This window comes from Ictalurus furcatus, chromosome 22 (assembly GCF_023375685.1).
Source record: "Ictalurus furcatus strain D&B chromosome 22, Billie_1.0, whole genome shotgun sequence".
In the NCBI taxonomy this organism is placed as follows: Eukaryota; Metazoa; Chordata; class Actinopteri; order Siluriformes; family Ictaluridae; genus Ictalurus; species Ictalurus furcatus.
In genome coordinates, this window is record NC_071276.1 from 2,943,621 (window position 1) to 2,968,499 (window position 24,879).

Genomic DNA, 24,879 nt, shown 5'->3' on the forward strand with positions numbered 1-24,879 from the left:
GTCCTGTTTGTCAAGTGTGTTGAAAGGATGTTCAGTATGAGCAGATTGTGAATAAGAGTCCTGGGATGAGTCTTTATGATTAGATCAGCCATTCTTAGGTACAAATCAACAGTATCCAGGTGAGATTATCCACTGAAGCAAGGGTGACTGTTGGGCATAAGCTGTTTTTCATTCATTCATCTTCAGTAATTGCTTTATCCTGGTCAGGGTTACAGTGGATCCAGAGCCTATGCCAGGAACACTGAAGTGAGAATACACCATGAAGGTGATTGCAGTCCATCACAATGCACCACCTATCAGCATGTTTCTGGGAGGCGAGAGGAAACCGGAGAACCTGGAGGAACTCCTGAAAGACAGTAACCTAAGCTCAGGATTAATCCAGGGGCCCTGAAGCAGTCAGGCAGAAACGCTACCAGCGGCACCACCATCCTGTTTTTGTGAAGTGTAAATCCAGTTGTGAAAATCACGTGGTGCAGCAAAACCCTGCATATCCTATCCGAAGCATTCAGGCAGGTACATACAGGGAGTTGCAAGGAATAAGAATACCGCAAGAAAACCCGAATAGTTTTATAACAAACCAAATGGATATCATTGCATTGTGGATGTTACAACTCCTATTGCGACATTTTCTTTTTCTTCAAAATGCCAAAGCTATTGGTTTTGTTTCAGACCTAAAGTGGCATATGAAAACTGCTCAGGCCAGCATCTGGACATTTCACCTGTGGTTTCAAATAAATCATTTCAATATTGCATTGTATAGAAGCATTAATCCTAAAGAGGACACTTTGGGCTTTAAATGAGGCTACACCTCTGCACAAGCAGGTGTTCCTGTTTTTCAAGATGGGAAACAAAGCATCAGTAACTTGTATGCCATTTTAAAGGTCTGTCGGAGGAGGGCGAGAGACAGGGAGTGGCATTGTTTATTCATTACCTTGGCAACCGAAGACCCCTGATGATTCTAGACAGGACAGTCTGCATCCCAGTCAATTGTTCATCCCGTTCAAAATGCCAAGCTTAAAGGGCAGAATTTGGTTCGTAAAATGCCCATCTTTCTAAAACACAAAAAGGGGTATTCTGCTTTCTTCTGATTTTCCAAAACGTCTGCGTGACTTGCTATTTAAGGAGGAAACAAAGCCATTTAGATGATTTCAAATAAAAGTCCACCCATTCTTAAGATAGTAACTAAACCTCAAAACTCAAAACACAGAACTTATATTCCTGTGCCTTTCGACAATCTTTAAAGCAAAGGAAATGTCCTGTAAAGTCCCAATTTTTTCAATGTCCCTCACCAGTAATTTTATCTCCAGTCCGATCTGAAAAACTGCAGCAGATTATTCATCTCATTCCCAGGACGCGACATCTACATATTAATACCCTGTAGAGGAAGTCAGATCCTCAGTTCACCATGGTGAAAATGGTACCAAGGACCTTGGCTGGGGGTTCATTAATACGTATGAGCTAAGAGCATTTCTGAGCATGCCACATGACTTCTGTCTCTTCAAAGATGGAGGAATTTGCAAGCATTATCTATTGCTGACTCTTCCCAAATCCCACCAGAAAGCTGTGGGATAAGCTGCTCTTGGAAGTGCTGTGTTGGCTTATATCCAAGCTTAAATGTATCGTATCAATGAGTTGGCACAGTTACCTCCGCTGGTATGTCCTAGCAATGTGCGGTAGCGGTGTTCAAAGGACAATATATTTCCTACTAGAGTCTTGTTACCTGTAATCTAAGGCTGCTTCCACAGTACGCATTCTTCCAAAGCACTGGCTGATGCCGATTCTGCGCTGACAATGGAAAATTTATTTCAATTTCGTAAATCTACGTATAGTTAGGGTCGATACTCACTAACAAGCTTCATTTTTCACCAGCACGCTGTCCTCCATTTTGCTTTTCTTGTTCGTCAACCAACTTGCAACCTGATTGGTTTGGACTAAAAAAAAAAATATGCTTGATGTCACTTTAAAAGTTTCATTTGAACTAAAACTGGAATGGCTAGTTTAGTGATGACAGGAAAAACAACTGGTGCATAATGGTACCACAGAGTACCATGTGTTTATGCTACAGCTAAGGTCCAACATGGACACTTCTCATAGAATCACATGCTCTGGCGGTTGAGAAAAAAAAATACCAGCAGTTCTGAAAGTAGAGAAGAAGCCTTTATTTTTCACATATATATACACACACACACATCACAGCACAGTTAAATTCTTTTTCTTTTTTTTTTCCAGCATCTCCCAGCTTGTTATTAAGCTGGGGTCAGCCGATAGGGCTGTGGCAGCTTGGCAGTTCTGGGGCTTGAACCCTCAGATCAGTAACCTGGAGCCGCAACTGTTGAGCCAGAACTACCCACTAGTCCAAATAGTCTCAGTGTTTAGCTACGGACTCACCGAGGCACAACTTTCACTGAACCTTTGAGGAATTGTTCGCCGAACCTCTTATTTTTTGGAGGCTCCACCTGCCATATGGCTTACTTTGGTCTGTGTTAGCTCTCACTACAAAGCGAATATCTAATTACTCGAGGGAAAGCAGGTCGACTTTGTACGCGAATTAAAAGGGAAAGATGGAACAGATGGTGTCTACTAGCAGGTGAAACTCGGCATTCCGTTCGCTTACTGCGTTATGCAGGATGAAAAGACATCTCGGTTACTTCAGAGCTCTCTACGGCTTTATACCCCTTTTCTTCTCGGCTCGTCGGCTAAGACATGAGAAATCTTTCTCTCCCCTGTTTGTCCAGTGATGGTTTGTGTTTCGCGGCACAGGCACGGAAACCTCCCCAGCTGTTTGGTTGTTCTCGATTCACTGGCCATGCACGCAGGTTCTCACTTCCCAGTGGAGCCAGGCTTGTCTGATGAGAATCTCAGGAGAGTCATGAAAATCGATTTTCTCTGTTTCCTACTTTCTTTCTTTCCTTATGTTGCCTTTTCTTTTTCTTTGTAATTATTATCGTCATTGCTTCATATATTTGTTGTAACATTAAAACATTAACACATTAAAATTTCTTATTTGTCTGAGCTACAATTCTATGCATTATCTTATTATTACATTATTGTATCATCATTTTTTAAATTATTTACTTAATGGTTACTTTGTTATTATTATTATTAGACTAATTTATTTAGAATTTGTTACATTTTTATCAATTTTCTGCTTTTTGTGTGTATTGTTTTTTAATGTATATGTTGTATCATTCAACATTTTATGAGCAATTATTTTTTTTCAGTGTCTTTACTATTAATTTTAAGGTTGATTTATTTTATTTTTTTCATTTGCATTTTTATTTTCTCTATTTTCCGCTTCTTATTTGTGTATCGTTGGTTGACATTTTATCAGCAATAATACAGTTTTTATCTTAATTTGTATTCAATAATACATATTTGCATAAATTATGTGATGGTAATGTTTATTATTGTATTATTATTATTATTAATATTATTATTATTATTATTAGTAGTAGTAGTAGTAGTAGTAAACATTTCCATAAAATTTTCCACCTCTATATTTTGGTTCTTCTTTCTGCTCCAACCCCCCCCCCCCAGTATATATTATTATTATTATTATTATTATTATTATTATTATTATTATTATTATATTATCTTACAGTATCTTCTACTCAGCTTCCTGTCCTCTCCATGACTTCATGAGTGGGACACTGAGTTCTAGCCTGGAAAATGTGGTGTTTGGCGATAAACCAGCCATCCTGAGGCACGCCCAAGTCACACTTGCGGGCTTAAGAGAGATCGCAGAGTCTCAAGCTACATCCATCAAAGTCACACATCAAAAGCTCATATTTTCACCAAAGCTGGAGGGTTAAGCAGGTGGAATAAAGGTGGATTTGTGAGTATGAGTCACATTCTGCAGCATTCTGACACATGGAAGCCAAAAATTTTTATAAAGCCTCAAAAATGTAGCTCATGGCTGCCAGTTTATCATTATACTCACTTTTTTTTCCTTGGCACGCTCAGGCATACCATTCATACATGAGTTTAAAAATATCAACATAAATCCATTTTACGGTGGGAATTTCAGAGGAAACAGATCCAAGATGGGTGCTGTTACTGTTTTTTTTTTAGCTATATAACTTACTTTTGTTCATATATATACACACACACACACATACACATCAGTATGTCAGAGACCCCATCTATCTGACATTACTGAACAGTCGGATGTTGAGGCTGAACTTGTGAACTTGCTAAACTTGTGGCTATGATAATGTTGTCTTTCGAAAGCTATTGAGAAAATATTCCTCAGATGCACATTGAAACCATAAAAACACAGTCCTAGCTTGAATATCAGATAATTATCTAGCCTGGTTCACTCTCTAGATTAAAGTTGTTATGATCAGTAATGCAGTCGGTGTAACCTGTGATGAGGAGCGTGTTCTGTTTTCGCTGTAGCTTGGGCATGTTATTTTTAGCTACGTTGCAATGTTGAAATATTGGAAATGAACTATTATATCTCTATTCGACATATATCATAAATCTCCTCATGTTCGCTCACTCACTTTGACCCACCCCCCACCCCCCAACCAAATTGCGACATTGTTGGTCAGGATGTAAAAATGCGCTTGGCATCACTCAGCACTTTTCTGAAAAGTTGAACTTTTTTCAACTTTGGAAACTCTGCTATGACCCCCCCCCACCAAAAAAAAAAAAAGAAAAGAAAAGAAAAGAAAAAGCCAGCAGTGCTTTTTTAGAAGCGGTGCCCATTGTGACCTCTTCCCATAGGATTATGTGTAAAATACGTGCTAGCAGTTGAAGGGGAAAAAAAGGTCTAGTGTGAAAGTAACAATCAATACTTCTTGTTTTGTCTCTTCTCTCTGTGGAGACGTGTTTATTTTTCACATGGATAAACTGCAGGTCTCCGCTGCACATTCGCAATCAAGAACAGGCTATAATAGGAGACAACGGAATTTTCCACCAAGTTAGAGAAAACCGGAATGCTTATTTTCAGGCAAGTAGTGAGCAATGTCATCACAATCCCAGAGCATGAAGTATTTATCGCTACTGTTAAAGTCCAACACGGGGGGGAAAAAAAGCGCATTAACTTTATCCAAGTTGGTTCAGTGGTCACCAACCCTCTTTCTTGAGATCTACCTTCCTGCAGGTTTCATCTCCAACCTCATCCTCCAACACACCTGCTTTAGCTGATCAAGAGCTTCTTAAGGCAATGATTAGATGATCAGGCGGGCACGATTATGGTTAGAGCTAAAGTCTTCAGGAAGGTAGGTAGATCTCCAGGAACAGGGTTGGTGACCACTGGCTTAGATCAATTTCCAGTACAATAAGCTCCACCTGGATAGTACCATCAAAAAAATACCGCCTTTAAAAAGGAAGAGATGGAACTACATTCCATGAGTGAAAAATTTAAATAAATCAGCCCAGGTTCATGCGCTGTAGAATAAGGAATATGATGCAACTCGGTTCCTGGTGAATTACCAGCATGTGCAATCCTGAAGCATCTTATTGAAGCTGTCCTGAGTTCCATCCTCAGTCGTTCAGCAGGGTTTGAGAAACATCAATCGCAATCCACCGCCTCAGTTGTGTGATTAGACGTTATGGAACCGAGTGTCAAGTGATTTGTCTTCACAACTTACTTTACTGCGATGAATAATCCACGTGTCTGTATTTGTTTTGAAGTTAACTATCATGAGGTCATGAGGTGACCTACTTAGGGAACACTGGCCACTGACACAATGTCCCATGGTAAATAGCACTTTTTTTAACCTTAGAGGTTCTACAAAGTGTTTTACACTGGTTCTCATGTATATCATTCACACACACACTCACACACCAATGGTAGCAGAGCTGCCATGCAAGGCGCTAGCTTGCCACTGGGAGCACCTTGGAGTTCAGTGTCTCGCCCAATGACACTTCGGCATGTGGGCCGGGAATCGAACCGCCAACCCTACGATTATTGGACAACCCGCTCTACCACCTGATCCACAGCCTCCCATCATAGACAGATATGGATAGAGGTGAGAGTGTATCATGTTGGGAGGTTGTAGATGGAAGACTTTGAGAGATTGAGGACTATATTAGAAGACTGCAGTGATAAAGGCAATGGATGTAGGTGTGGATCATAGGTGCTTTCTGTAGTGAACAAGAAGGTAACATTCCCAAACTCCTAAAAAAAACAACAAAAAAAAGTAGTTCCAGAGAAGGCTGTGGACCATGTTGTCAGGTTGTACAGGTGCAGAACAATGGAAGAGGAACTTAAGGAGCACGTTGGAAGATATTCGTAAGAAGATCATGGACGTGAGCGTTGATTCTTCTTCAGCATGTGTGGATCCATAATGCAGGATACGTCAGCTTGTCCAATCAGAGCACCGACCAGCGCTTTTCACAGTGACGTCGTTTCTCTCGCCAATAATAAGGGACGGAATTAGATTGCGCACCCTTCACGAGTCTCGAGTATGAACTTGTCGCTGATTTATGCATGGAAGAACGCTGTCCTATATTAAGCTGCATTATAGGGCTGCTGAGGCATGAGAGAGTTTAATCTGCACCACCTGTGAGCCAAAATCTATCAGGGACAGTGTGACGGATATAAGAACTGGCATTTTACACACACGTACGCTCACAAAAGCCAAGACAGCAGCTTATTAGACAGCACACACACATGCAACATATTTCCTTGTCATTCTGGGACCCAAGTACAGCAGCGTTTTTAACACTAATGTGTGTGCAGTGTAGTGTGCGAGTGTATCCTCACTTGTTTTGGTGTTTGGAGCCATGCAGGTGTGCGTGGTATTGTGCCACCGAGTTGAGCGTCACGCTGCACACGTCGCAGGTGTAGCTGCGCTTCAGACCTGCAACAACAAACCAGAAACACACACACACACACACACACACACACACACACACACGGACACGCTTAACAAAGAGGGCGCAGAGCGACACAACACATGCGGCAAGACATAATAGGCAAGCGAGTCGTGTGGCTCCGATCCGATCCTGGGGAATCACGGAAATGAGTTCTAGAGAGAAGAACATAATTAAAATGTATGGTGTTGGGAGATCTTTATTAATGTGACATCAGAGGCCATTAAGGGACACGGAACGAAGTCACGGAATATTAAATCCACAGCCATTTCCATAACGCGCTATTTCATAAGTGTGATTAAACTGAGGGGGGGGGCGGGGGAGGGGGGGGTGGTAGGGGGGATGATCGATCACTGGTGTGAATGAGAGAGATGGTGTAGCACACCACAATACTGTATAAACAAGACTCTGTAGAGACCTCCTAGACATACACTTTTATCAGGAGGAACACACACACACACACACACACACACACACACACATACATAACTCTAACCTTATTTATTTATTACATTTTTTAAGCACCATGTCAACAGAAGGTCAACAGTTTATATATATATATATATATATATATATATATATATATATATATATATATATATATATATATATATATCATCATGTGGGGATGTTGTTCCCAACACCCACACACACATTCAGCACTGTGAACAGAAATAGGTTTGTTTTGTTTTTACCCCCCAGACTCGAGTGTGAACAGAGCTCTATCTCCGAGATGGGCTTCAGAATTGTTCTCATTATTTCATCTCTTTTCCTTTCTTAATAAGTGATGTTTTGAATGATAAGCCCTATACGGATGGGGATTAGCTTTCAGATTATTACTGTATTTTTTTTTCACAAGCTCGGGCGTGTCTTCGAGGCGATTCGACGAAATATTCCACATATTGTACTCCATCTATACACCTGAGTGGGATTTTAAAATGATGGTTTTTAACCTTTTATTGCGCTGCAAGTGCTGGTTGTAGGGGGTGCAGCTACGCAGGTCGCGCTTGATTAGCAGTAGGTCACATGACCAGAACATCCGGAGGCGTCGGTTCTCGGTTCTCCGACGCGTCCTTTTAAACACCGTCCACGTTATTATTCTGCGCCAAACGTTCATTCGCGGTTTCGGTGGGACGAGCTCGTGTTTACGCTGAAGGAAAAGCGTGAACCCTCTTTTCCCCCAACAGGACGTAATGGAAAGTTTTCCAACGTGCTAATTCATACAGGATATACCATGTAATATGTAAGGGGTTAAGTAGAAAAAATTCCCAACGGTGTTTTCGTATAACCCCATTGCTGTTCGGTGCAGACTGAAACGTGTGTGAATATGATTAAATCGCATAAATGAGAATGAACCGCCCACATCTGTTCAGTAACAGGCAGATGGTGTAAAAAAATAAAAAATCATGGCACGCTGATCTGTTATTGCCGATTCTAGCAGATGGAAGGACGCGGTATAATTAGTTTCTTACCTTATTGAGCGTAAATATTGGAAGAGTTAAGCTCTGAGGATTCCTAGGACTCAACTGTAAAACTGCTCTGGATTAGCAGCATTAGGCCCACAGACCTCGACCTCTAGATAATCACAACTGCAGCGCGCTGAGATTTCTTCCTTAAAGTATTCAGCCAAGCAGATATATACAATAATAATAATAATAATAATAATAATAATAATAATAATACTGTCTTGAAGTCATATTCATCCTTAAGAAACTACAAGCTGTTTCACTGTGGTCAGCAAAAGTAAACAATATTAATAATCCAATGAAAAATGGCGAATGGCGTTACAGGCTATCTAAAGGCAAGCTAAACAAAGGTCAGATCAAGAAGATTCCTCTCAGCCTGGCGGTCATTTTAAAGTAGAACAGATTAGTATATATATTTTTTTTTCAATTCAAGGATAGAAAAATCAAAGTGTATAACGTCACCCAGAGAAACAGTGATTAAAAAACAGAGAACAAGCAAAAAGACAGTCAAGTTACGCCTCGTCACTGACACTGATTGACAGGTAGAGAGATTGGACTAAATGAAAATACTGGAGTGGGAGAAAAAAAACGACACAGTGGCTACAGCAATCACAGCACTCCTTCATAGAATATGAGAGCAAACTGGTTCATAACAAGTAGAGAGAGAGAAACACAAAACAACAACAGGCAGCTTGAAAGATGTGAGTTTCTGCTTGAATAAGTACAGTGTAGAGATGAAGGACTTTCTGTTTCCATAATTCTAACATGTCGGGTATCAAGGAATTTCTGCTCCAATACTTCCCATTTGCCAGGAATCAAGGAATTTCCAGAGTGAGGAGTATAGTATAGTTTCTGTTCTGACAGCACTGTAGCAGTATCTCTCCCACGACTGATATTCTGTATGGCATGTGAAGGTTCCTGCTCCCATCATTTCAGTCTGCTGATTATAGCAAAATGGAGACTTTGTGGCACATACTGAATCGTTTCTGCCCTTGAAATTTCCCCATGGAAGCTACATTTACGCTTCTCAAAATTTTCATATGGCACTCAAGTGCAAGTTTCTGCTCCAATAATTCTAGTCTGATTCATGTGTGGTGGCTAGAGAAGAGTGTCTTCTCCCCTGATTCATGTGTGAGAACTATGGAAAAGTTTCTGCTCCCCTGATTCTGCTGTGTGAGCTATGGAAACGTTTCTGCTCCCCTGATTCATGTGCGTGAGCTATGGAAAAGTTTCTGCTCCCCTGGTTCTGGTGTGGGAGCTATGGAAAAGTTTCTGCTCCCCTGATTCTGGTGTGGGAGCTATGGAAAAGTTTCTGCTCCCCTGGTTCTGTTGTGGAGGCTATGGAAAAGTTTCTGCTCCCTGATTCATGTGTGTGAGCTATGGAAAAGTTTCTGCTCCCCTGATTCTGCTGTGGAAGCTATGGAAAAGTTTCTGCTCCCCTGATTCTGCTGTGGAAGCTATGGAAAAGTTTCTGCTCCCCTGATTCTGGTGTGGAAGCTATGGAAAAGTTTCTGCTCCCCTGATTCTGGTGTGGAAGCTATGGAAAAGTTTCTGCTCCCCTGATTCATGTGTGTGAGCTATGGAAAAGTTTCTGCTCCCCTGATTCTGCTGTGGAAGCTATGGAAAAGTTTCTGCTCCTCTGATTCATGCAGAAATTCAGCAGAAATTGTTTCTGCTCTGCTAGTTTCAATGTGGTAACTATGAGAGGCGAGTCTGTGTTTTGCTCATCATAGTGTGGGAGCTACGAGATAATTTCCCCATACTTTAATAAAGAGTATGGCACCCCAATTTGAGTTTCTGCTGCCCTAATATCAGTATGGCACCCCAATAAGTTTCTGCTTCGATAAAATCAGTATGGCACTCTAAAAAGAGTTTCTGCTCCCATAATATCAAAGTTTTTTTGTTTTCTTTAAACTCTGGAGTTGAAAAGCATCTTCTCGAATAATTCCATTAATACTTTTCATCAAGCTCAATCTAAGTTCCACACCAACTGAAAACGACTGTCCAGGAAAGACAGGAGGCAACACTAACTGCAATGCAAACCTCTGAAAATAAGTTGAGGGAATGGAAGGAGAGAGATAGCTGGAGATCAAAGCTGAGTAACACCCACAGAGAAATACACACATATAAACACACACACACACACACACAAACACACACACATACACACACAAACCCCAACTCAAGGGTGATCTATTCCATTGAAAAACGATGAATATTTTATCATATGACAATCTTCAAAGTCTTCTTCCATCTTCCCATTGCACAGCAGCAACTCCCTCAAACCACTGAAAGGACACTGCAGAGCTGAGGATGAGCAGGCAAGAACAAATACAGACGCTGAGAAGGCTGGCGAGAGAGACAATGAGCAAGAACAAGCTGATATTGCAGCTGACTGTACACTCATTGTGTGAAAGATGAGACTGCCTCCCCATCGCATCCTTCTACTGGAGTTGCTCAACCGTCACCCCATTGTTTCTCTCTCCTTTTAAAGGTTATAATGATTTGCAACATCATTACTAATTGATAATTGCGATGGCGAGGCTCCCTCATTAGGGCCATGTTGACATTTACAGCCCAAAGAAACAGCCTCATGACTTTAACAAACAGCAAACACAGACAAACACAGACTTTCTTATTAGAAAAAGAGAAGGGGGGGGGGGGGGGGGGGGGGGGGGGGGGTCTGCATTTACCACAAGACATTTGATTTGTCTGCACAGAGTAAATTCTGAAATCTCCAACATTTAATATTCAGAGATGGATGTTAGTCCAGCATTCTTCACATTAGATCATAAAACATTTATTGACATACGGCGCCGTAAAACAGGATCAAAATGTTGGTAATTAATAATTAAGGGTGCATGTAAACTTCTTTAGTGTGTCCATTTGAACTAAAACAGACAAGCAGAAGCTTTTTTCCCCCCACAAGCACCTGGACATTGACCCCTTATATACACAAAAGAATCCATCTGAAAATACCAAGTGTCCTCAAAGCTAGTTATGGCCACAGTCATATTTCATTAATGTAGAAAAATTCTATTACACGAGGTTTTTGTGGGTTTTCCCATCTGTTCCTGCAATGTCTAACAAGACTGGGGACATTTATAGAGGGATCTATGACCATTCCTTTAGGCAGAACACTTCAAGGTCTGTGATATTCCTTGTTTTTTGTGCATGTGGAGGCCACCTGGTTTCAGTAGATGGTTCTTGCCAAATACTGACTTTGTGTTCCAGCAAACATTTCTGTGATGATTTTGGTGTATGTTTGGGGGTCATTATCTTGTTTGAACCAACCAGGTCTTGGGCTGAAACTGGTACTTATTCAGTACAGAATTCCATGAATTAGGGGCAGTGGTGGCTTAGCAGGTAAGATTCTGGGTTACTGATCGGAAGGTCGGTGGGTCAAGCCCCAGCACTGCCAAGCTGCCACGTTTGGGCCCTTAACCCTCTCTGCTCCAGGGGCGCTGTATCATGGCTGATCCTGTGCTCTGACCCCATCTTCCTGACATGCTGGGGCATGCGAAGAAAAGAATTTCACTGTGCTGTAGTGTACATGTGCTCAATAAAGACTCATTATGCTACAGTGAGGGAAAGAAGTATTTGATCCCCTGCTGATTTTGTACGTTTGCCCACTGACAAAGAAATGATCAGTCTATAATTTTAATGGTAGTTGTATTTGAACAGTGAGAGACAGAATAACAACAAAAAAATCCAGAAAAACGCATGTCAAAAATTTTATAAATTGATTTGCATTTTAATGAGGGAAATAAGTATTTGACCCCCTCTCAATCAGAAAGATTTCTGGCTCCCAGGTGTCTTTTATACAGGTAACGAGCTGAGATTAGGAGCACACTCTTAAAGGGAGTGCTCCTAATATCAGTTTGTTACCTGTATAAAAGACACCTGTCCACAGAAGCAATCAAGCAGTCATATTCCAAACTCTCCACCATGGCCAAGACCAAAGAGCTCTCCAAGGATGTCAGGGACAAGACTGTAGACCTACACACGTCTGGAATGGGCTACAAGACCATTGCCAAGCAGCTTGGTGAGAAGGGGACAACAGTTGGTGCGATTATTCGCAAATGGAAGAAGCACAAAAGAACTGTCAATCTCCCTCGGCCTGGGGCTCCATGCAAGATCTCACCTCGTGGAGTTGCAATGATCATGAGAACAGTGAGGAATCAGCCCAGAACTACACGGGAGGATCTTGTCGATGATCTCAAGGCAGCTGGGACCATAGTCACCAAGAAAACAATTGGTAACACACTACGCCGTGAAGGACTGAAATCCTGCAGCGCGCGCAAGGTCCGCTGCTCAAGAAAACACATATACATCCCCGTCTGAAGTTTGCCAATGAACATCTGAATGATTCTGAGGACAACTGGGTGAAAGCGTTGAGGTCAGATGAGACCAAAATGGAGCTCTTTGGCATCAACTCAACTCGCCGTGTTTGGAGGAGGAGGAATGCTGCCTATGACCCCTGGAACACCATCCCCACCGTCAAACATGGAGGTGGAAACATTATGCTTTGGGGTTTTTTTTCTGCTAAGGGGACAGGACAACTTCACCGCATCAAAGGGACGATGGACGGGGCCATGTACCGTCAAATCTTGGGTGAAAACCTCCTTCCCTCAGACAGGGCATTGAAAATGGGTCGTGGATGGATATTCCAGCATGATAATGACCCAAAACACATGGCCAAGGCAACAAAGGAGTGGCTCAAGAAGAAGCACATTAAGGTCCTGGAGTGACCTAGGCAGTCTCCAGACCTTAATCCCATAGAAAATCTGTGGAGAGAGCTGAAGGTTCGAGTTGCCAAACGTCAGCCTCGAAACCTTAATGATTTGGAGAAGATCTGCAAAGAGGAGTGGGACAAAATCCCTCCTGAGATGTGTGCAAACCTGGTGGCCAACTACAAGAAACGTCTGACCTCTGTGATTGCCAACAAGGGTTTTTAAACCAAGTACTAAGTCATGTTTTGCAGAGGGGTCAAATACTTATTTCCCTCATTAAAATGCAAATCAATTTATAACATTTTTGATGTGCGTTTTTCTGGATTTTTTTGTTGTTATTCTGTCTCTCACTGTTCAAATAAATCTACCATTAAAGTTATAGACTGATCATTTCTTTGTCAGTGGGTAAACATACAAAATCAGCAGGGGATCAAATACTTTTTTCCCTCACTGTATCTTCCCAAGAGCCCAGAAACTACCAGCCACCAACCTACACCAAATCCTTAATAATTCACCTCCATACAACGCCTCAATACATCTGCCTCATTTGTGTTGAAATCTATTAGGTTTTTTTCCCCAATGACGGATGACGTGATTTGACATGTTTCAGAGAAACAGAAAATCGCCAACAGCAACAGAAGTTGAACATTCGTTTGCATTTATTTTACATGTTCTTTAGGCGTGTCAAGTTTATTGCCATATTTTTGAAAGAAAGTACCTACATTTTAAAATTATTAGCTTTTAGATTAATTAATTTAAGTAGTATTTCAATTCTATAATTTGAAGGCGGGGGGGGGGGGGGGGGGGCGATACAGTGGCTACAGAGAGCAAACTGGTTCATAACAAGTAGAGAGAAAAAACAGCTTGAAAGATGTGAGTTTCTGCTTGAATAAGTACAGTGTAGACATGAAGGAATTTCTGTTTCCATAATTCCAACGTGTCGGGTATCAAGGAATTTCTGCTCCAATACTTCCCAATGGCCAGGAATCAAGGAATTTCCAGAGTGAGGAGTATAGTATAGTTTCTGTTCTCATCATTCTGTTCTGAGAGCAATGTAGCAGTATCTCTCCCATGACTGATATATGATATGTGAAGGTTCCTGTGCCATAATTTCAGTGTGCTGATTAGAGCAAAGAGGAAGAGTTACTGATCTTATTCCAACTATGGAAGAATTTCCTGCTCCACAAGTCTAATGTGGCACATACTGAATAGTTCCTAGCCCTTGAAATTTTCTTGTGGAAGTTTCTGCTCCAATAATTGGATAATCCTTTCTGAATGGTGTGGTGGCTACCAAAGAGTTTCTGCTCCAATGATTCCACTGTGAGAACTACATAAAGGGTTCTACTCCAATGATTCCAGAGTGGGAGCTATGGAAAAGTTTCTGCTCCCCTGAATCCAATGTGGGAGTAATACCTCCCAACCTCCACCCCCGCCCGGTGTGTGTGGAGCTTGCATTTTCTTCCTGTGCTTCAGGGGTTTCCTCTGGGTACTCTAGTTTCCTCCCCTTGTCCAAAGACGTGTAGAGATGTGTTCTAGGCCGACTGACATCTCTAAACTGTCCGTAGTGTGTGAATGGGTATGCGTGTGCGTGTGTGTGCGATTGTGCCCTGCGATGGGTTGGCACCCCGTCCAGGGTGTCCCCCACCTTGTGCCCCAAGTTCCCTGAGATAGGCTCCAGGCTCCCCATGACCCTGTGTAGGATAAGCGGTACAGAAAATGGATGGATGGATGGATGGATTTTGAATCTTCATGCATTATTTATTTATTTACTTATACTATCATTTTCATTTATTTTCATCGAGAATAAATATATCTGAATCACTTTGCTCTCATTGCAATAAAATCCGAAGGGGACTGTATGATCAAATTATACAATTAAATATAAAATCTGAAATTATATAATTAGATGTTGATGTATTCCTGAGTACTAAGGACCGATTGCTTAAAGCAACACCAAATCTAGGATAGTAAATAAATAATGAATAAAATGCTTGTTTATATGCTTTGTTGAAGCAGAATCTCCCAGTAACAGATGAGTGGGTTTGGACATTATTATTGATACAGTATTAGTTGAGTAAATGAACAAGCTTTTAGAAACTGGTTTGATCCCTCATTATAGCAAAATGAGCTTCCACTGGCAAGGGACATTATGGGATGTAATGATGGATGCAATTCCCTTTGCGGGACTCCCTGTGATTTTTTGTGCATTGGTGGAAAGGTAGGCCGATAGGACTACAGTTTTTGGAATCATTCCCAGTCAGAGATAAGGTCTGGTCAGGGTGGAGAATAGAATGTTAAGTGATGAATCATCATTAGACGTGTCGTTAAAAGCCACTGATCCGAGGTCATTTCACCCCTCATCAGAGGGACCTCATCAGCAAGTCCACTTGCCTTGACCGCAGACTATACAGTTCAAACGTTTCATTTGAACACGCTACCATGTTTTAACCTGGCTCAAGGTCGTCTCGAGGTCAGATCCAACTGTAACGGCCGTTTCTCAACACCATAATTCAAGTGATCTTATTGTAACCAGACTAGCAATTTTACACCCCAATCACACCACTTTGGAACTAATTTCCAGCCAATGTAGCACCAAGTTGGCCTTCACAGGAGGTTCTAGAACATGTTTAAACAGAACAACTTGAGGGACACTTTTAAGGTCTTGAGGACTTTGGAATCCAGTCAGCCTTTCATTGGGCCAATTATGAATGACCATTTAAGAGGAAGAGAAAGAATGTCACATATATAATACAGTACAGTGAAACGTATAATGGTTCTTCCAGTTAGTAGTGCCTAAGCCCCTTAACCTCCAGTCTCGATCAAACATCTTCCATCCTGAAGCTCTCTAATAAAATATGTACTTCCTCACAGACCAAATAAGTGAGTCCTTAATTCGTCTGCGCTAATCATGTCTTTAAAAGCCTGTTGTGTTTGCAACCCTTGACAAAAATTAAGTGTTGTATTGTAGAACACAGCCCGTGTTTTGTGTTTTATTTTTTTCCCCTGGCATGTATTTAAACGCGAGGTAAATGTTAATAGCTCACTGAAGCCAGGAACCAGCACTGCTTTGATATGTTAATGCTCGGCATTGCGCACACTACGTTTATTTTATTGTGCTAACAAACTTTATTTGGTCATATACCAGATATAACAGTAACAAATGTTGTAATACATACAGACAATCTGCTTAATGTATTTATTCGCTTCTAGTGAGAAGGCACCAGAATAAAGCTCCATTCTCAATGAATGATGGTTGTGACTTCCACACTAAAAATCCTGAGCAATAAAAAGCCTAAATAAAGGATTACGCACTATTTCAGAAAGCATGGCTTGTTTTTTGGGGGGTTTATTTTGTGGGAAATATGCTTGTAACCTAACAGTACTTTGATTTAGTGTTGGAAATTATTAAAGAGAAAATCCAGAACATATTTTTGTTTATTTTTCATTGATTCTAGATCCGGATCTTGGGGACACAGAGACAGCGAGGTGGGAATACACACTGGATGGAACACCAGACCATTGCAGCGCACCATGCACACACTAATTCAACGACAGTTTTGTGTAGCCAATCCAATCCTGATGGGCATGTTTTTGAGCGGTGGGAAGAAAGCGGAGAACCTGGAGGAACGTGCGAAATTCCAGCGTTACCTTTCATTTCGCCCATGTCCAGCGTCTTGCCCAACTGCTCCAGCAGGTCGGCGCGTGCCGCGTTCTTCTTGTGCTTCTTGCCATCGTAGTGTTGCCGCGCCATGCCCGGGTTGTTGAACCACGCATGGCACAGCTGGCAGTAGCGATCCGAGTCCCCATTCAGCTGTGGCCAGGTTTCAGACGGCATTTTAACTGGACTGGGTGCCACCTCTGAAGGACAGAGAGAATGAAAAGTGTCAGTAATCTTTAAGGATCAGGTTGGAGAGCTTTCCCGTTTTTTCCCTTTCCTTTCCTCTCTTCTGGAAGACGGAGAGAATGAAAGGAATGCGGAATCTTTAGGAATGTGGTTGGATAACATGTACATTTTTTGGGAGTCCTTTCCTTTCCGTTCTTTTTCATGTTAAAGTTAGAGAAGAATCGAGCAAGTGCTAGGAATTATGCAAGCTGGATCCTTCAGCCTGATTTTGCCATCTGCAGCATTGCCACAGGCCTGGAAATAATGAGCTCTTGCCTTAATCTGTCGCAGAAGCAAGAATGCCTGACAATTGGGGTGAAAAAACTTGAACCCTAATCTGCTTATTGCTGCTCGCTTATCTTTTATGCGTATGATTGTTAACATGACTGGCCCTGTGCTGGTATGAAGCGGCAAGCCATGAAAACACAAATTCTGGTCGAATGCTCAATCTTGTAGATGTCCACCCCCTCCACCCCACCTTTGTCTCACATTAAAACAGAGTGCAAAAAGTAACAACAACAAACAAACAAATAAAAATCTCAAATGTCCCCACAGTAATAAGCATTAGAACACTAACTGGCTTAGCAGTTTCCATATGTTTGTCATTACAAGCCAATAGAGTCAATTGGAATTTGTTATCAGGACCCAATTCGAGACTTTGATGCCATTCAACATCACTAGAGAAGCAAAGCTAATGTTTATTTTTTTTCATCATGACGGAGACAATACCCAGGCTGATTACTACAATGCCTTCATTTATCAGCACGAACGCAGAATCTGGGACACGACAGTAAACAGCAGGCACGCAGAAATATCCCTTCATCCCACTGAGATAATCGCACCATGCCAAGAGCTGCGATTTCTTTCTTCCGTCTGTTGTTTTTTTTTTTTTTTTTTTGTTTTGTTTGTTTGTTTCCCCTTACCATTGTTCTTAAGACTCTGAAATGACGCGCTGACGGTTTGGGCAAAATGCAATTCTGGTAATTAACTGCTGCAAATGAGATGACGATGAATTCTGAAAGTGAATTATCTCGAGAGTCAAGAGGGAAACGTTGCTTACCGCCGCTGGTGTTGCGTGACAATGTAGCAGAATAAAATAGAAGCAAACTGATTCATTTCAATGGAAGATCATTCCGTCGAAATTGGCACACACTTGCGTTTTCCTTTTGTGCCAAGGTATTCATGCAGCTGCTGTTTCCAGATCGCCTAAGATGCACTGAATTGGATTGAACTATTAAACGTTCTAAGGTGAAATATATTATTGTATACCGTAGCTCCATTTATTTCTCGACGTGTGAAGGCGTCGTTTCGTTTTACGTAACGGCACGGCTCTGTGCTCGTTCTAATACCTGTTAAAATTTTCGTTGGCTTTTAAGTTTTCCGTCACAAGAACGCCTTCGGGATGGACGACATTCTGCTTTCCAGTTTCTCGGTAACACGACAGGCTGCGTTTTTTTTTTCTTTTGTTGAACTGTTTATAGCTGCTACAGTGTGAATGATAACAGGAACGAACTTGTTTCGCTGACGTTTCACAACATTAAAATGTAACTACAGGCCCCTCCGAAAGTATTGAAACAGCAAGGCCAAATAAATGTAATTATTTTTTTGCTGTACATTGAAGACATTTGGATTTGAGATCAAAAGATGAATATCAGACGACAAGAACAGAATTTCAGTTTTCATTTCCTCACCTAGACATGTTAAACGACTTAAAACATGGCACCTTTTGTTTGAACCCACCCATTTTTCCAAGTGATCAAAAATATTGGAACGTGCGACTGATAGGTGTTTCTTGCTGCCCGGGTGTGCCGTGTTAAATGACTTGTTTAAAGAATTAATAGCTCTGAATGTCTACTCTTAGCTTGTGCCCTAGTTTCCACCTGTGAAGACTGCATTTTCTGTTAAAAAGGATAAACCAACATGGGGACCAGAGAGCTGTCTACGGGAGAAAAGCAAGCCATGAGAAAAGACACAAACACTGGGCATAGCCAATACAACAATTTGGAATGTTCTGAAAAAGAAAGAAACCACTGGTGTAATAACAACCAGACATGGAACAGGTCAACCAAGGAAAACGAAAGCGGTTGATGACAAACAATGCGAGAGCTGTGAAGCACTCCCCCAAAAAAAAAAAAACCCTGACACAGGTATTGCAAGCAAGGGTTATACAACTATTAAATATTAAGTGTTATTTACTTTAATTTACTTTAAGACAATCTGTTCTGTTAATTTTGCGCGCCTAAAAATGGGGTGGTCTTATACAAAAGGTGCCGTGTTCTAAGCTGCTTAACTAATCTAGATACCAGGAAATGAAATACCTGGAAATGAAAGCTGAAATTCTGATGCATCATTTCATATTCACTGTTTAATCTAAAACCCCGAGTGTGTTAAAAGCGAAAAGAATTGGCCTTGCCGTTCCAATACTTTTGGAAGGGGCTGTATAAATGGATCAAAAGTGCAATGCATTGTGGTTTGATGGGGAAAAAATGATAATCATAAGAACCAGAATACAAAGAGTTGGGAATATAGAAGTTAGCAAAGGTGTGCTGGACTTTACCCCAAGCGTTAGTCTTTTAAAAAAAGTTCCATTTTGTGTCACACTACTATGTCAATGCCTTAAACGCAAAATAAACAAGTAGCTCAGTATTAGAAGTGCGACTGAGCAATTGCAGACATCGCACTCAGTGTCACTTCCATTTTTTAATAGCAGGAGGAACAGCATGAGCGAGCAGTGACGCATGGCTGAATTAATTCAGACGCATGGCTTTTTAGGAGAAAACATCTATCAGGAAGGGGAAAAAAGGGAACGAGGCCATTGTTTCCAGGAAACAACGACAAAAAAAAAGAATAATCTGAGCCCACTATGTTTTATTGCATGGAGAAGATGAAATTTTTTGTTTTATTAGCCGAGAGACGGGAATGAGGAAAGCGTTTATCAAATCGGCGTATCCGGCACTGCTAGGAGCAGAAATGAGTTTGAACCGCGTGTCAAGTCTACAACATCCTTCAGAGTGCAACAGGAGTTCAGACTCCACGCTGATGATCTATCTGAGGAGTTTCCTTCTGCTTGATGGGTTTTGTCTGGGCCTGTGCGTGAAAATGTTCCGTCTTTTTCGAAACCGCCGTAAATCCCCTTTTTATGGTGTGCGGGTTTGTACCAGTAAATGGTGTAACATTCTTCAGTATGTACCACGCATAAACACTATTGCTGTTGTACAATGTGAATGAATGGGAGAAAGAAAAAAAAAAAAAAAGAAAAAAGAATGTTATACCATTCAAATGACCTTTACGAATATAAATAGTTCCTCATTCTCAGGGAGAAAAAAAAAAAAAAAAAATGGTGAAGTGTACTTTTACTTACTGGTATGGTGGCCTCAAGGGTACATTTTTGTACCATTAGTATGTTTACCTGGCGTCCCTTTAAAAATCTACCTTAAATCTCTTAATGAGACATTTAGTGCTTTTGTCAATATCATGATGATACTAAAATCTAGATATTCTCATTATTTAAAAAAAAAAAAATCCAATATTCGCATACACATCGCGTACATCCAAGCCTGTGTTGAATGAGAGATCGAGAACTGCCTTACAGCCATTTGGAGGACGCGGTTTTACCAGGCTTACGGTGTTTGATGAGCAACCTGACTAGCGGTCACATGGATGCAAGACCAAACTGGGCAACTGTTTACATCGCCAGTCACCACGGGCTGGAAAATAAATGTTGACAACCTTCAGGGAAGGAGACACCAAAAATATATGAACATGGAGATGATTACACAGAACTAGCTAGGTAACGTCGCTGAAATTCTACAGCGATGTAGAAGCTTCCTTCCAGAATCTGGACAGTGTCCAGATGGTCAAATTTCCAGAACGCTAGACACTAGAAGCCCGAAACAACGAATTCGGTCACTTTGGCTCGCATGTAAACGCTGTATGTAAGCTTCATCGGGTTCAAGCGTCGTTCGGTCGCATTGAAAGTTGAAGCTAAAATCACTCTGGTTCAATTTTAGACGAATACAATTCTATACTTGCGAGTAACTCGTTGCCTCACAAATAATTATAGAATTTAGCCAACATTTAGTTTTTTCTTCCACCTATGCGTTCACAGCAACTGATTTAAGCGTCCTGCCGCCTTTGCTAACGTACCCGTTCGTAGCCGACACTAGATCGGCGTGTTTTAGTAAGCTGCAGTTATTTCACGTTCATCTGCAGGATGAGCGCATGTAAATAAACTGCATAATATTAACCTATTTCCCAAGCTGTTTAAAATGATGCCGTCCTTTATTTCAACCTGAATGAGAGGAGAAAGTGAAGGCGGTGAGGGATGAGGGAAGGCGGTTAGAGCTGCTGTAACGTAAGTGATAGCGAGAACTTGTTTTGTGGCCGTATAAACGGATAGAACCATGCATCATTAGCAAGTTAATTAAATGGAATAAATCACTTCAGAACTAGCCGTCATTGTTTATTTCTTATACCCCCCCCACCCCCATCCAAGCCCAAATTGGGTTGTAACACGCACAATATTTCTATGAGCAGTCTAGATATTTCTCAGAAAGGTCGATGCATAAGCGTGAAGTTGTTTATTGCGAAATCCGGTAGGTGTAAATCCCTAAAACCTTTCAAAACGTGTTCTATTCTTGGGCCGCGGTTCTGGATAGCGTTGTTTGTCATCATCACTGTCTTTCCTCTCCTTTACTGTCTCACCCAATGGAATTACAAGCGCTTCACTCCTGCCTTAATGGCCCTTCAGAGGTCCCAAATTAAGTTCCCTTTCTTTGCACGGAGACTCCTCCGACGCTGAAGGATCCATTAGTATCAAATCAGTTTTTGTTAATGTCCTTCTGGTCAGCAGGAGGAAGGACACTGCTATTTGTTTCGCAGCGACTTTTTAACCATTTCTGTTCTTTTCGATACTCGACAACTGTCCCAAACGCTTCCATTTAAACCAACCGGATCGTACGGTTCCGTTTGAAACACCCGATATGTCACGTGCGTTCATCCCAGTGACGACAGATAGAGTATTTATAGTTACACCACATCGCCGTCGATTTCATATTCGAATCTGATCGGTCAGCAAGAGTCTGTGGTGTCGGCCTGGCATGACGTGTTGCTGTGTTGTTGTGGAGGATTCAGGTAGATGAATGAAGAGCCCAATAAATAATGTCCTAAAACGGCAGGCACCATTAGCAACATGCTGCTTTCTCCCCGACTCCCCGGCAGATGGAAGCGAAAGACCTTCTGCTACTGGATGCCTGAGAGGTATTATCATCCATCTCTCTGCTGGCTGAAGAACTCACACTGAGGCTCCTTGTGCACAAAAAGCACTTTGAAAGCACTTAGCAAACTCTGGGGCTATATATAAATATATATATATATATATATATATATATATATATATATATAATATTTTAGGAAAGAACAGCTGAGATTAAATCTAAATGAAAGCTTCCAACCATATGTTCAAGGACAGAGGAGAGTCTGATAATGACGGAGGCATCAAAGTGGACCCACTGATTGCATGTCAATCAAACGGAGGGAAAAAAATAAATCAAATCAGTCCTGTATAAACATTCAGCTGTCATTTACAGACGATCTCTCGCTCGCAATGGGAAGGAGTACAATTCTGCCCGAAACTTTTCCGGATGCGGAAAACGCAAAAAAAAAAAGTCTTGGCCTCGGCATGACTTTCTGGTAGAAGACGTTATTTTTTTTTCCCTTCTCTGCTCTTCACATTCTGCCAAATAAAATACCCATCCAGTGAAGCCTGCGTGTCAGGGATTTGTAAATTTAATGAGACTCTTTAAGCGAGAGGAAGCTGCAGAAGAGCTCCAGGTAAACGCCGAGAGAAACGTCAGGCAATCAGGAAGAGAAAGTCGACTTTCCGGAGACTTCCAGCAGATAAATGAGGCACCCTCTTGATGGATTGTGAAGCACATAATAACCGCTTCCTATAAAATGAGGCAGGATTTTATTACACAGAATATGTATTTCCTAATTTCCGAGGTTTTTTTATTTATTATTTTTATTTGTCTCTACGTTGTAAACTTTCTTCCTTTTCTTTTTTTTTCCCCCCCCCATCCGCAAGTTGAGAAATGCAAATTCTCCGCTTTTGAAGTCTGGCGGTGTCATTTTTCACTTATAAAAGTGTATGAAAATCCATTCTGTAAAAATCGGCGCGTGAAAAGTGCTGGAGGATGCGTTTCGTACTCGAGGCCCTTAAAAAAAAAACAAAAAAAAAAACAACGACATTTTAAAAATGTGCAAACATGATCAAAAATAAATAAATAAATAAATAAATAAATAGTGCAGTGAAGCAGGCGTTCCACATCCTTCCCTTGGTTTTGGGCCTAACGGAATACAACTGGAGAGAACCGCGATCAAAGACAAGACGATCAAAGTCGCTTATGAATCTGTCATGCGAGTTATTTATTCTTGCTCTGCGCTCCCATTTGGAGATGTGGCTGTCCTTCATTTCAGCAGTCTGGTTAAAGCAGCTGATGAGATTGAACAATTTACACCTGTTCATCCTGTTCAAAAGTTTACACCCCCCTGACTCTTAACGTATCGTGTTGCCTTCTTGAGCATCAGTGAACGTTTGCACCTTTTGTAATAGTCGTGTACGAGTCCCTCGGTCGTCCTCAGTGTGACAAGATGGAACTGAACATCATATAGCCGCTGCTGGAAAGGGGTCAAATGTGCAGAAGATGCTGGAAAAGTAAAGAATGTGCCGGACCTGGAGGATTTTTCTGAAGAACAGTGGGCAGGTTAACTGCTCAGGACAAACAAGGGACTCGTGAACGACTCTCACAAAACATAAACACATCATGTCGTGGATCATCCAGGTAACGACACACAGTGTTAATAATCAAGCGTGTGTAAACTTGTGAACGGGGTAATTTTTTATAAATTCAGCTATTACCTTCTCTTGTGGACTATATGTAAACATCTGTTATGTGAAATAGCTTCTTCAGGACAGGACTAAATAAACAACAACATGGGATTTTTATGATCCGTCTTATTTTGTTAACAATATTAAGATTTTACAGATTCTGCAAGGGGTGTGCAAACTTTTGGGCACAACTGGATACATAGGGATGATAGGGATAATCCCTATCATCAACAATGAAAACTCAGAGGGAGAAAACCAAGCTTAGGAACTGCACGAGTGTAATCTGAGATTTCACGACGAGAAAAAAAAAAAAAACGTATAAATTGTAAATACTCGGTCCAATCGAGGACTGGACTCAGGACAGGTGCACACACTAGGCCAACAAACCAATGACGACAATATCAGGCACTAACTTGTTTCACAGACGTTCCACAACATTAAATAGAACTATAAAGCTCTTAAAGATTACGTGTCCTGTAATAAATTCATAAAGACTTGTGGGTGAATGGCTCTGGTATACGAGGAATAAAATACTTCCGGGTGTGTTGTAACAGGAAAATAAACAACTTGGCGTTGGTAACCGTAACTCTGTTTCTCACCATGGACTAATCTCCTACGACAGCACGCACAACACACAGAGAACTACACTAACTCGGTTACCTTCGCAATAAAGAAACGCCCGAGAGCCCTGTATACATAACTGCTACAGGAAAGCCCAGGCGCACCATTCCTTTACCTATGCAAGACTTGCTTCTACTGTTATGTAGTGCCATCTTATGCAAAGCATACCGTCCATGTCCAGGTTTGATCTAGTCATCCCTTTTAGCCAAAAATGGCCTGGTTTTGCCTTAAATGAAAAAAGTCTTGTGTTCATTTCTGTCTGTAATGAACGGTATGATCTACATTTATATTTATTTATTCAGTATGATTCATGTTCATACAGTAGATACACTGTTACTAATGAACATCAATCAATTTTAGTACAGGAGATGCAACATTATTAACATTTAACAGTATAATCTATATTACTACGGTAGATATAGTATTACTAATTAACTATATAATCTATAATCTATACTATAT

The 24,879-nt window shown here is 41.1% G+C and overlaps 1 protein-coding gene across 2 annotated transcripts in view; it reads right to left on the reverse strand.

Moving 5' to 3' along the window:
• zmat4a (zinc finger, matrin-type 4a) overlaps positions 1–24,879 on the reverse strand; it is a 57,922-nt gene that overhangs the window by 3,514 nt on the left and 29,529 nt on the right. The window contains exons 5-7 of one of the 2 annotated variants that reach the window (XM_053654243.1): positions 16,673–16,882; positions 6,716–6,812; positions 1,005–1,931 (exon numbers count right to left, since the gene is read on the reverse strand). In XM_053654243.1, the coding sequence (XP_053510218.1) occupies positions 1,856–1,931; positions 6,716–6,812; positions 16,673–16,882 (383 nt within the window). In that variant the 3' untranslated portion in view covers positions 1,005–1,855. Of the gene's footprint in view, positions 1–1,004; positions 1,932–6,715; positions 6,813–16,672; positions 16,883–24,879 lie in introns of those variants that run through there. The other variant, XM_053654244.1, reaches the window with a different exon arrangement.